This window comes from Gossypium hirsutum, chromosome D05, assembly GCF_007990345.1.
Source record: "Gossypium hirsutum isolate 1008001.06 chromosome D05, Gossypium_hirsutum_v2.1, whole genome shotgun sequence".
Classification (NCBI taxonomy): domain Eukaryota; kingdom Viridiplantae; phylum Streptophyta; class Magnoliopsida; order Malvales; family Malvaceae; genus Gossypium; species Gossypium hirsutum.
This window is the reverse complement of record NC_053441.1, coordinates 59681229-59694589: the sequence shown is the minus strand read 5'-3', so window position 1 is coordinate 59694589 and position 13361 is coordinate 59681229. Positions and strand designations below refer to the sequence as shown.

At 31.2% G+C, this 13361-nt stretch overlaps 1 protein-coding gene across 3 annotated transcripts; it reads right to left on the bottom strand.

The window, feature by feature from the left end:
* Positions 1-2463: 2463 nt before the first annotated feature.
* On the bottom strand, positions 2464-13081 carry LOC107903582 (probable disease resistance protein At4g27220). 3 transcript variants are annotated; one of them, XM_041092342.1, is made up of 4 exons: positions 12820-13081; positions 12660-12717; positions 2953-5837; positions 2464-2868 (listed from the first exon to the last, which is right to left on the bottom strand). In XM_041092342.1, the coding sequence occupies exon 3, from the start codon at positions 5828-5830 to the stop codon at positions 2984-2986; it is 2847 nt and encodes a 948-aa protein (XP_040948276.1). In that variant the 5' UTR covers positions 5831-5837; positions 12660-12717; positions 12820-13081; the 3' UTR covers positions 2464-2868; positions 2953-2983. The 3 variants fall into 3 exon arrangements, with proteins under 3 accessions (XP_040948276.1, XP_016685166.1, XP_016685167.1); XM_016829677.2 differs by having other exon boundaries at positions 12840-13081; XM_016829678.2 differs by having other exon boundaries at positions 12660-13081.
* Between the last annotated feature and the right edge of the window lie 280 nt (positions 13082-13361).

The window sequence follows — 13361 nt, the reverse complement described above, 5'->3', positions numbered from 1 at the left end:
GCTTGCGTAATATGAAATACGGGTTTAAATGTTTTATTTAAGGTCGACCCAAATTTTGAGCCCAGCCTGCCCTGCCTGGAACAAAAAAGGCTGCAGAACGACACTACAGTTTTCAGCCTGAAACAAAAAGGGCTGCAGAACGACACTACAGTTTTCAACTCAGTAATTTATGGTCTAAACTGCAAAATAGCTTAAGCAATGGTGAGTGATGGCTGATGGTTGAAGGTGGACATGAAAATGATTGAAAGTGGAAATGAAGGCAAAGGCTGAAATGGATATATGATAGGATTTTGAGTTTTTTCCCTAAGCCCACATTCCAGGTATCATATTTCGAACAAATATTCGATTTAATTTGATAGTTTGACCATCAACAAGTCTACTAATTTAGTTGGTTGCTTTGTATTTTTAGAATTTTGACTTCCATCGCTCTGAGAATTATGTCATTAATATAGCCTGGAAATAGCTGTTGTAAAGAGTTAAATTGAGATTGGATTTGAACGAATAGATACTTTTAGAACAGAATGAGGGTACGCAGGTTGCTTAAATCTGTCATCAGGTTCAGTTTGATTGTTGAAGTTGAACTTGAAAACGCACGAGTTGCTCAAACCTGGATTATCACCTTGAGTTTGAAAGAATTTGCCTTGGAGAACCAATTCGGTAACGTCAACTCTTAAGACAAAGCTTAAGCTTTTGAGGTTTTGAAAGTTAGCCTCCATCTCGCGTTACTAAGCAAATTTACTCTGGATCATGATACCATGTCATCTAGGATGAATCTTTTGTCCTATTATTGGAACATTTCCAAATATTTATGATGTTTCAATAACTATAAACGAAAAATTGTATGTAATTGAAGGTTATAATTTTTAGTTCTTAATAGAGTTATGACTATTCTTAAATAATGAGTAAAGCTGATCATGGGCTAGACCGGGTCAATACAAAAAAGCAAGCCCAGTTTTTAGACCCGAGCTTGGTCTGACCCGAAAAAATGAGTTTAAATTTTTGCTCAAGCCCAATCTGGATAAAAATACTAAACCTAAGCCTAGCTCAACCCGCTTGCATTATTTTTTTTTATATAAAAATAAGTTAAAAAAATATAATACATCAAATAGGTAAAAAACATTAAAATAAATGTTTTTCAACAAATTGAAAATACATATAAAAAATAAAACTAACATGGCTGCAACTTAACAAACAAATACCTCTAAAATAATAACAAAAATAATAATAAAATAAGAGTAATAAAATATCCAAACAATAACAATAAAATAGTAGCAATATAATAGTGAATGGTAGCAAAATAACAACATAACAACAGTAAACAAAAGCAAATAACAACAAATTTTTTGTCAAATTCAGGCTAGGCTCGGGCAAAGAAAATATTGCCTAAGGCTTGCCTATTTTCTAAACAAGCCTTTTTTTTTGTTTAAATCCATTTTTTAAGCCTATATATTTGCCTTAACTCTCTCACTTTTTAGGCGAGCTATTGGGCATGGGTAGATGGCTTGGCCCATGATCAGATCTAATAATGAGTTATGTTTGTTAAATATGAAGAGTTATATCACTTGATTTTTTAACAAAGAATTATAACTATTCAAGCAATATCACTTGAATAGTTATTATGTTTGTTAAATATGAAGAGTTATATCACTTGATTTTTTAACAAAGAATTATAACTATTCAAGTAATATCACTTGAATAGTTATATTTATTTATGACATATTACTTGAATAGTTGTATCTCTGGAATAACTATATTTATTTAAGAAATGTGATTATTCAAAAAAGACACCTATTGAAGTTGATTTAGTCTTAACTTGATTGGCATGAGCATTGTTGTCAATACAGGAGAACGTGAGTTTGAGTGCACTAAAGCGTATTATCCTCCTATTTATGGGTTGAGAATAGACTATGGATAGCTCTAGGCATTATCTTAAAAATAACAAATATGATCAGAACTTATAATCTTTAGTCATGGATAAATAAAAGACGTGGAAAATATTTTGAATTTCATAATGCAAGAAATTTAAAATTGCATTAAAAAGAACACGTAATCACATGAAACGCATGCAAGATAATGCATGTCAATGTCAAGGTGAGAAAGTGTTAGGCAGGTATACATGGTTTACTCAAAATATCAAGCATGCATATAAGGCCATGATAGCATTTGGTAGAAGAAGAAGAAGAAAGCAATTTATAATGCATAGTGCATGGCTATCTAAACCGTAATTTTTGGTCCATTCTTATGATTTTCGCTGGTGAAGGAGGCCCAACAAGACAGTAATTTTCATGGATACTGAAGGATGGTAATTTAACTTTTTCATCTAATTTAGAGTGATTTGATTAAAAAAACACAAATTCAAAGATTAAAATAAAGGAAAAATTAAATTAATAACTAAAATGATATTTTTTATAAAATTGAAGAGTAAAATATATCATTATACCAAATAACAAAAATATAAGAACATTCAGAAAGTCATATTACTTTCTGCGAAGGAAATCAACTGGTATACGAAAATTGAAGACAATGGTTCTGGTATAAAGTTACCGTACCAACTTCAACTGAACTTGTACAAACAGAAGCATAATTTCTTGTTCAGATGCTACAACATAAAGACCCTTTTCCAGGGAACGAATAGAGCTTCACAAAAAAAAAAGAAAAAGAAAAAAAAGGTTCCAAACAAATACAAACTAGCATTAAAGACTAAAATCGGGATGATAAAAATAAATTACAATACAGAAAGATGATCGATGCAATCCATAGTCATGGTTCAAGCCATGCAACTTTATTTCTTTTTGGTTCAAGAGTTCTGTTTCTCCACTCGGCCTGGAGTTTGCTTCTGATGCCAGTGATGTAGAGAGTTATGAAAAGCTGAAAACAACATAAATGTTAAAGTATAAATAGAAGAAATTGAGTTGGAACCATTTAAATTGTAAGGGAGATGACAGGGCTTGCCTTGGATCATTGACTCCACTATAAGATACTGCTACATGATCCTCACTAATGGTAAAAGGGCTTTTTTAGCATCGGGATGGTCCCACTCGATGGATTTCCATTCATTTGATTTCATCTTGATGTCTTTTAGAGGAGGATGGTGAAATACTTTGCCATTCTCAAAGGAAATATCCAGCTTCAGAGGAATCCTCTTTAACTTGGGACAATTCCATATCTCTAGCTTTTGGAGAGATTTACAAAGCATTACTCCTTTGGTGCTGCAAATGCTCTTCAATTCTGGTAGATGCCATAATCCCAGTTCCTTTAATTTTGGAAAGGTAAATTCAGTGGCATCGCTAAGGATTTCTTCTTCTTCTTCTTCTTCTATTATTTGCTCCATTTGATCACAACCCCAAATAATGACTTGTTCCAAGTTGATGAGATGTTGTAGCAGCCGCAGCTTAGTTGAGAACAGAATCTTTATTTTCGGACATTTAACTAAGAAAAGTACTTTAAGAGAGGAAAAGGCATGGAGGAATGGTTCTGGATATGCAACTAGGACATTCAGATTCTTCAAATGCCGAAGAACTAGGGACTCGAGGCTTTTAAGTGGTGGACAGCTAGAGGAAAAAACAGATTCCAGTCTTTCACATTCCTCAATTCTGCATTTTTTCAAAAGGGTTGCCTCTTGCAGTCCAGAAACTCCATTTAAGCTGCTCAAGTTATTGCACTTCTCAATTCCGAATTCCTCGACATCCCAAGGAAGCACATGACTGCCTTCGGTGTTACAATCTTTTACTATGACAGAGTTGGTACAAGAACGTAACTTATACTCAACAGTCTTGCCCACCAAAATGAAGTACTTGATGGTCCTTTGACTTTGTTTCCGAAGAAAGTCAACATATTTGCTTAGGTCTTGCAGATCAGCAAACCTACCTTCAAAATTTTCCAACTTGTTCAATTCCATTATCTCCTTTGCTCTTGACAGTGTTGGATGTATTGCCAAGTGTTGAAGACGTTGGAGTTTCGGCAAAAGACCTTGCGGGATCTCTTCTAAACACGAGATGAATCTAAGATTGAGATACCTTAGATCTACCAAGAATCCCATACCTTGAGGAACCTCTTTGATTCTTGTTTTTTCAAGGTTCAACTTCTTTAAAGCTAGAAGTTTTGATAAAGATGGAACCTCCTCTAAATTTTTGCATTCCGAAAGAAGTAATGCAGTCAGATTCTCCAAATTTGAGATGGAATTTGGCAAAATTTTGAATGGATTTCTCGAAAGGTCAAGATACTTGAGTGCTTGCATATGGGTGAAGAAAGATTCAGGGATTTCTTCCAAGGCATTACCTGACAATAACAAGGTCGTGAGCTTTTTACTCTTTGGAGAAATTTCTGGAGGTATTTTAGATATGAAATTCTCCATCAAGGAAACCTTCTTTATATCTAGAGCCTCTTCTAGTTCATTTGGTAGCTCCTTCAATTTCATACCAGCTTTCACAAAACACGGAAACTCTTTTGCTATCAAAGATAGTGCCATATCTCTCCCGGCTTTACTCGTCATTACAATGTTCTTGCCATCGGCCCCTAGTAGCAAGCTACTGTCTAAAATCCTTTGCAAACAAGCATGGCCCTTACTCTTCCTTTCTTCTCTGCTCTCCATTTCATCTACAAGTCCTTCTTCTATCCAATATTCAATAATATCCTCTTTTGGGATTGCATAGTCTGCAGGATATAGTGCACTGTGTAAGAAACAATCTTTATCTGTTCCTGCTAGATCATCATATCTGGTTTTCAGTAAATCTCTGCTTCTTTTCAACTGGTCTAATGCATGCACCCAACGATCACGATCAAGTACTCCTTTCAATGAACTAGCTACTGTGACAATTTTGAGCGGAAGACCACCGCATTCCTTAAGTATAGCTTTCATAATTGGTTTTATGGTTGGATCAGCCAACACATCTTCTCCAACTTTGCTTAAGAGTAACTGGAAGGACTCATCATCAGAAAGAAACCGCACTTCGACTGCCTTACAACTCATCTTTTGAATAACCTTTCTGTCACGCGTTGTCACTACTATCTTGCGTCCATTATCTGCAGATGGCTTAGGGATTCCAACATCCTCAAGAGAAATCCTCTGGCATACATCATCAAGTATTAATAGGTAGCTCCCTGTTTTCATCAGCTCTTCATATAGCTTTTTTGCACGTACATTTGTATCCTCATCATCTGACAAGTCAATACTTAATATGCGTGCAATGTCGTTCTGTAGCCTACGGATATCAGCACCTTCGGATACCGTTATCCAAATCATTTTACTAAATTTATTGCCTTCCATCAATTTATTGTAAATATGCTTCATTATGGTGGTTTTCCCGAGTCCAGGCATCCCCCACACTCCAAGCATTCTAACTTCCTGCTTCATCAAATAATTGCAAATTTCCTCTTCACGAGAAATACCTACAATATCAGTTGTTGGCAATGAAGTCATTGCAGAGGAAGCAGCATAAGACGACATCCTCTCAAAGGAACCATGTTCACACAAATCCTTCATTTCCAGAGTTAGTCTTACAACATGCTTCCCTACAATAGAACGCAACATATATTTCCCTTTCCTGATCTCATCTGTAACATATTGGGCGTCATTAAGAACCATCCGTGCACGTTTTAGCCAAACTTCAACTTCAGGCGCTAACATTCTTCCCACATAACGAAGCTGTTCTTGCTTTTGAGCTTCAATATCTTTCAGTTGGTCTACCAAAATACGTTCAGCGTCTTCGAATTCTTTCACATATTTATCGAAATTTATGTGGTAATTCAGAGTCCTGGTAAGTGGTCTGACAATGGCGCCTTTAACCACTTTAGCTAAAATTGATCTCGTTACTGGCTTCACCACCAACATGACGTCCCTGCATCAAGTCCAGATATTAAGAATGCATTGGCATATCAAATAGTTGATAAATATATACACCTTTTTTCTGTTCTAATTTTTTCCAGCATACACGAGAATTATTTGAAACTAAAATATTACAATATTTCATAATAAAATGTAAGTATTTAATTTAATGTAATAATCTATGTAAATAGGAAAGGGTTGGACTTACACCAGTATTTTTAAATACTTTCACAAATAATATTTTATTATACGATTAATGTTTTAACAATTCAACAATTGAATTTATCAAGATATTTATATTTGTGTATAATTTTGAATCAATTCGATATCTTTATCATATCGATATAAAATATCTACCAGTAGTAGTAATTAATCTCCTTGTCATGAGTGCTCTTCCAAAAAATAAATGGTTAGCCATAAAATATGTTTAATTCCAATGAGTGGGGATCAAACCCCCAATTACATGGTTGAGAGATAAAGTGAGCAATCATATCACAGCTCATTGTAAAATATTGTTCATATTAACATATATTAGGTTGAAATTTCTAATTTATGTAAAATTTAATATGTATGATCTATATAAATGGAAAATAAAATATAATGGTTGGATTGTTAAAACATTAATTATATAAAAAATTATGCAATGGTTGAAAATTATTTTAGTTTTGCACCTCTACGAATGGATCCAGTTCTAAAACTATTATACATTTTTCCCTAATTTTTTTTTTAAAAATGTGGTTAAATTATAAGAATAGTCAACTAACTATACACTTAGTTTTATTTTGGTCACCCAACTATTATTTTTTTTCAATTCAATCACTCAACTTTTAAAAATTAAACATTTTAGTCACTCACAAGTTATTTGACCGTAACTCAACTTTAACTCAGTAACCGAAGTTTAACAAATGTTTTTTATATTCACCTAGTAACAAATTTAGCCTTTCATCATTTATACATTCTATCAATTTAATCTTAAATCTAAAAATATTCAATAAATTTATATCTCAAAATTTGTTATTTTAACCTCTCAATGTTTACACATTCTATCAATTTCATCTTTAATCTAAAAAATTCAACAAATATTCACAAAATTTTTCATTTAGTTATCAAAATTTTAATATGTTTATATATTCTATCAAGATAACAATTTACATCTCTTTTCCTTCTACAGTTTACCTTTGACCAGATGCTTTCTTTCCTTAATATCAATTTTAAGTTAGTTGAAAAACTGAGTTGACTTTCTTTTTAGATATAATTTAGATTTTTGGTGTTCTTTTTCTGCTTTGTTATTTCAGCTTGTTTATCAAGGTTTAAAATGTTTTTATTTTATAAAAGTTATACAATCAGGGGAATCTTATAGTTACTTCGATTGCAAATGGGGAGTTTTCTAACGCCATGATAAATTTATTTATGTTTTTGTAAGTATCTAATATAAGTGTGTATTTGCTTCAGTAGTTAAGTATTTTAGGTGTGTGTATATGACGTCTTGGGTTCAAGTCTCACTGTTGATAATTTTGTTATTTTTGGTCCAAGTGGTTTATATAATATTGTTTGTTAATTTATATCGGAATGAGCCTACTGGTTTGAGTGGTAAGGGATTTGGGTGTTGGAGGTCTTGCTTTAGCAAGGGTGTTAATTTTTGCTCGGTTGTTTGGAAGAGTTTCGGTAGAGCCAAAATTCTGAGGTAGTTGTATGTGGTTAGTGGGTGAAATTTAGTAGGATTTGAGGTTTCAAATTATATTAAAATTATTTTATTTTTATTTTTTATTCTTTTCTCAAAATCCGTTGTTTCTAACCTTTTTTTTCCCAAATAGAAATTCCCTTTGATTTTCTTCTCCTTTTCTTCTTCTACTTTCTGGCAAAATAGTAGTAAACTCCCCCTTCTCCGCCTTCTGATTCTGTCATTAAACCTTGCTCTTGGGCGTTTTGAATCTTTGGTCTTCGTGAAACCGGTAAGTGGGGTTGGTTGTATTCATTTAGCTTTTGTTTTCTGAGGTTGAAGTTTTGTAAATTTGTTGCTTAGGAGACGAAGGTGAAGCAGTAGTTCCACTCCAACAGTCTAATTTGTGCGAGTGAACGAGCGTGTTGGCGGTTTCGAAAGGCTCGACTGTTCTGTTGATGCCACACGGGCGTGTGGTCGCCCGTGTGGTTGGCCGTGTGCGAGACACAGCCGTGTGATCGACGAAGGCTTGGTCGTCCGCAAGGCATGACCGTGTGGTGGTGTGAGTGTGGCCGTGTGGGCCACATGGACAAGACCAATTTGGGCGTTTGGGCCTACACGGGCATTCCACACGGGCATGTGAGCCTAAATTTTGAAAATTTCCCAAGGGTTGCACGGGTCGTTTCGATCGACTGTGGGCCTACCATAGGGTCGGTAAGGGCTAATCAAACCCTAGATTATGCAATTTCATATTCTGATAGTATGCTCTGAGAATGACACTTTTATGCATGTCTGACTATTCTGATATATGTACATCTGAAATTTGTACACAAGCATGATAAGCATGTTATATCTGTAATTTCTGTATATGATTTCTGTAACTATTTTTAGGGTGGGATTTGTATATGTGGAGGAAGTGTTCTATATAGCGATCAACGCCTATATTATGGCAGCATGGCTGCATATTATCTGATATGTGTCGTAATGACACGATATGGTGTGTAGGGATGGGTGGGTGTTTTTAACCCCACATGGTGTGTTGGGATGGACGGAGTTGGTGTGTAAAGGATAGGGGTAGGACTCTGCATATCTGTATCTGTATCTAAAATGGACATAAGTCTGTATTTGTATTTGACTTAGCATGAGATTTCTGAATATTTTGCCTACCTATTTCTGTTGGGTTACACACTGAGTTTACGAAACTCACATATGTTGTTTGTTCTGTACAGGTAATCCACAAACTTAGGTGGATTGATGGAATAGAGACTCAGCGGTGACCATTCGTGCGAGAACTGATTATCCTAAGTAATTATGATTTTTATTTAAATTTCAGACTTAATTGTGAGTTTGTAATTTATTGGACTCTCTGGATTGGACACTTTTTAAACTTTTGGTTTTGGTTTGTTTGCTTGTTTATTTGCATGGTTTAACAAAATGTTTATACAAATGACTATTTTACTCAAACAAAAAGATTTTTCTAAAAATACGAATTGGATTTCCAAAATATAACAGTTTTATTAGACTTCCGATGTAAAATATGTTTTGGCAAATAAATCAATTAATTGGCGTGTTTGACAATGGATATAAAAGAATATGAGTTAATAAGCTGAAATGATTTAACGTAGCGACTCCGTTTTCAAAACCCATTCTTTGTAACTTCTCCGGATTCAGCCTAGGCCGAGTTTGGGGTGTTACAAGTTTCTTTTCTCCCATTGTTGTTAGATGCAAATTTGAACCAAGATTTAATTATAAATTTTAGGAATATTAAACTTCCATCTTGGTTGATTTTAAGTTTGTGATTTATTGCGTTGCATTGTTTATTTTAATGGGGAAAGCTAACCTTTGACCTAACTTTTTTACGTGAGTTGATGGCAAACCCAAATATATTTGGAGGAAAAGCTTAAGGTCATTTTATATATATATATATATATATATATATATGATAAGTGTCAATAGTAACATGTTTTAGCCTCATTCTTAATGTATTTTTGGGTGATTATGTGATATTAATTGTGAATTATATACTCCTAATCTTTTATATGCATGTTTTAATGCTTAATAGGGTACTTGAGAGCAATAGGAGTGAAAACCGGGTGAAAATTTCAACATTGGAGCATTTCAGAAGTTGCACACATGCGATAAATTTTCACACGAGCTACCCATACGACCATGTGATTCACACGGGCATGTGTTCAGGACGTGTAGATTTCCGGAACCCTGTGTGCTAACTAGAAGTGACGATTTTTAAATTTTGGCACTTTAAGAAGGTATAAATAAGGAAATAAAGGAGGAGGAAAGCATCCGTCATAGAATAGCACGAAAATTACTCAAATAACACTATTGAAGTCAATTTCTAAGCAATTCTCCAACAATATTCAAGAGTCCAACTAATTTCCAATGGAGTTATCATGGATTTCTTTTTATTTTAGTGGTTATATTATACTTTTTGGTGTTTATTCTTGGAAGTATGAACTAATTCTCTTATTACCTAAGGAAGATGAATCTTAGGATGAATTCTATTGTTTGATTTCTATCTTTTATTCAATAAAATCTTAATTTCTTTGTTTTCAATTATGAAGACTTAATTGTTCTTGGGTTAAAATTCTAGGGTGTTGTTCCATGTTTGATGTGCATAAGTTTAAGGTTGAAGAAGCCATTCTTGTGATTACATATTGCATAATTGAATGAAGTTGCATGCAATCCTAGAAATAGGACGATATAAGTCTACCGAATTAAAGACAAATCTAATAAGAGAATTAATAGAACGAATTGATCTAATAATAGGAGTTTTTTAATTAACCTAGAGTTAATTACTCTTATGCTAGAAAAAAAAATAATTGGGTGTCTATTCTTGTAGTTTACCCTAAAATTATTTATTCAATCTTGTATTTTTAATTAAAATAAACTATTAATAAAATATATTACCATTAATATTAAAGTCCAAATAAATTATAGTTGATAAAATTTTAATTTTTCAATATTTTCTTTATTGAAATAAAATATTAGTTATTTTTATTACCACTTAATTCAAATAAGTAAATTTCTTAATTTATTAAATTACATAAATTACTGATTTTTGTACCAAAATTGTTCTAATAATGTCTCTTGTCCATATCAACTACCGGAATCGGTGTTACAATATTATTAATTTGATTTCGAGAAACACGAAAGAAGCACATAATGATTTAATCTTTTTGTTTGGTTTTAATTTTTTATTATTGAATGATAATTTTCTTTATTTCCCATACATACATATTAGTTCTTCAACAACATTTTCAAGATTTTATTTTTCTAGAAATTTTATATAGAATTTTCTATTTTTAAATAATTTTGAGTTCTTTTATATTTTTATATAGCTTCAATATCAAATTGACAAAAAAAAAAGTGGGGACTAAAATTGTTATTATGCCTATTAAAAAAGTGCCATTTAATAGTTGGGTGACCCAAAAAAATAATTTCGAAAACTTTAGTGACTGAATTGTGATTTTTTAGTTAAGTGACCAGAACGGAAAATTACCCATAATTTAGTAACTAATGGTGTAATTTACCCTAAATTTAATTTGATGTATTTTAAAAATTTAAAACATTGGCACATATATAAAAAACATTGCAAAATATAATTTATAGAAATAACATAAATTCAATAAAAAATCAAAAGATAAAAATGTGTGTTTCTCTCACTCAAAATAATTTTCACGAAAATTTATCAAACAATAGAAAATATTTTACATAGGATCATCTAAATACTATAAAAATTAATTTTTCTAAAAAATTAAGTTATTTTCCAAAAATCATTTTCCGAAACAAATGCACTCTCATATTGAATTGAATGTTTTTTTTATTAAAATAAAAATATTAATAAATAATGAACAATATATTTATCCTTTAAATTTTCTAAAATTGATTATTCAATCATTGTTTTTTTATTGAAATAGAATATTAATTATTTTTTTATCAACAAAATTAAAATGATCATTATTAAATTAAAATTTCTTAATTGGGTATTTTTTATTAAATTAAATATTGAATAATTTTTTCTACTAATTTTTTATATTAACATTAATAAAATAAATTATTATTGATAAAATTTAAATGGCCAATTCTCCATTAATTGCTTTATTTATTTATAACATATATATTTTATCTTTTAAAATATAACTGAAAATCCATAAATCAACTAATTTATCTTGATGTTTTATTTTATTTATCTTAATTACCATTAAAAATAGGGAAAAAAAGATAAAAATAAGATATTTATTAAAATAATTGGGTTAAATATAAATGATTAAAGCACTTATTAAATACCGATTTGACACTATTTAAACAGCAATATTGTATAAAGAAAAAAGATAACATTGAAAAATCAGAGAGAAAGAAAAGCAGTGAAGGAAGATAAAACTTCTTTTCATTGGTAGTTGATGATGGTAATAAACTGAACAAAGTTTTAAAACAGTATGAAAATTAAAAATATTTGAATTAAATTCACAATTTATGCAAGACTATTGGACATATTTGTTGTCCTTTTTCCACACCTTTTTCACGTAAATATATTTCATGCCTTAGTTTTCTAAATGATAACTAATTATGATTTACACCTATTATGATCCTTATACATTGTTATATTAGATTTATTGAAAGATAATGGATTATAAATAATAAAATATTAAAGTTTTAGCTGAATGGTAAAATATAAATATTGAAAACTAAAAGGGTTTGAGTTCAAATCTCAAATTTTATTATATGCGTATATTAAAAAAAGGTTTTTATATTCGGTTTTTTTAGATTTAATTTGGTTTAAATTATTTTTTATAAATTTTGAATAAAAATGTAAAATGATAAAAAATTCTTTTATAATAACCTTTTTAAGATAAATTATATTGTTAGTGACTTAATTATTAATAAACTCTCGTTTCCATCAATAAATTATAAAAAATTACAATTATTTACTATTATTTTTGACATTATTTTTTCCGGTTACTCCATTAAAGATGATGTAAAGATTTTTTTTACAGCTAATATTTTTAAAAAATGGAAAAAAAAAGGAAACTTATATGCTTATTTTAAACCAATTGGTGAATAATTCTTAATTTTTTTTTTATTTATAAAAAGTATAAAAAGTGAGTATGCTAAAAAAATAAACACAAAACAAAACATAGGTATTGCAAAAGTACCTACCTGGCCTTGAGGAGATGCTGAGGCGGCAGAAAATAGCAATCACCAAATGCCTTGCACTCTGGTAAAAGAATATTTTCATCAACAAAACAAAAAGAAACAATGAATAGAGGTTAGGGTTCATATTTTGGTAATGATTGTGAATGATGTAGCAGAAAAATACTTATAATGGTCAATGGCTACCCGATTCTTCTCAAAGATCTTGCGTCGTAAAACAGAACGAAACCAGAGATTGTTGCTTGAAATGTGAGTGACGGAAAACTAAACACCTTGTGTTGGGTTGGTGAACTGGTATGGGTTAACTTTTGTCACCGCTTGGCCTCGTGCAGAACTGGAAAGGAGCACCCACATTAGAAAAACAAATGATCCTTCACACCACCTTCGCCCCATCAAATGCTACTCTTTCAATTTAATTCATTCTCTTTTAGTTTGGCTTAATACCGCTTTTGGCCCCTGTACAATACTTAAATTATAACTTTGATATTTGTATTATTTATTTTATCAGTTTAGCCTTTGCATTTTATTTTTGTTTTTAATTTGGCCCTTGTATTTTAATTCTGTACTTCGGTTAAATTTTTTTAAATCCACCAATGACATACTACCACGTGTAAAGAAAAAGTAATAAATTCACTTAAAATTTTTAAATATATATAACAAAACTTAAAAAATCATTAAAAATAATTAAAAAAGCGATTTTTTCTTAAT

Coding starts and splice junctions, on each gene's coding strand:
- LOC107903582 (XM_016829678.2), bottom strand. CDS start 5,830: ATGTTGGTGGTGAAGCCAGTAACGAGATCAATTTTAGCTAAAGTGGTT.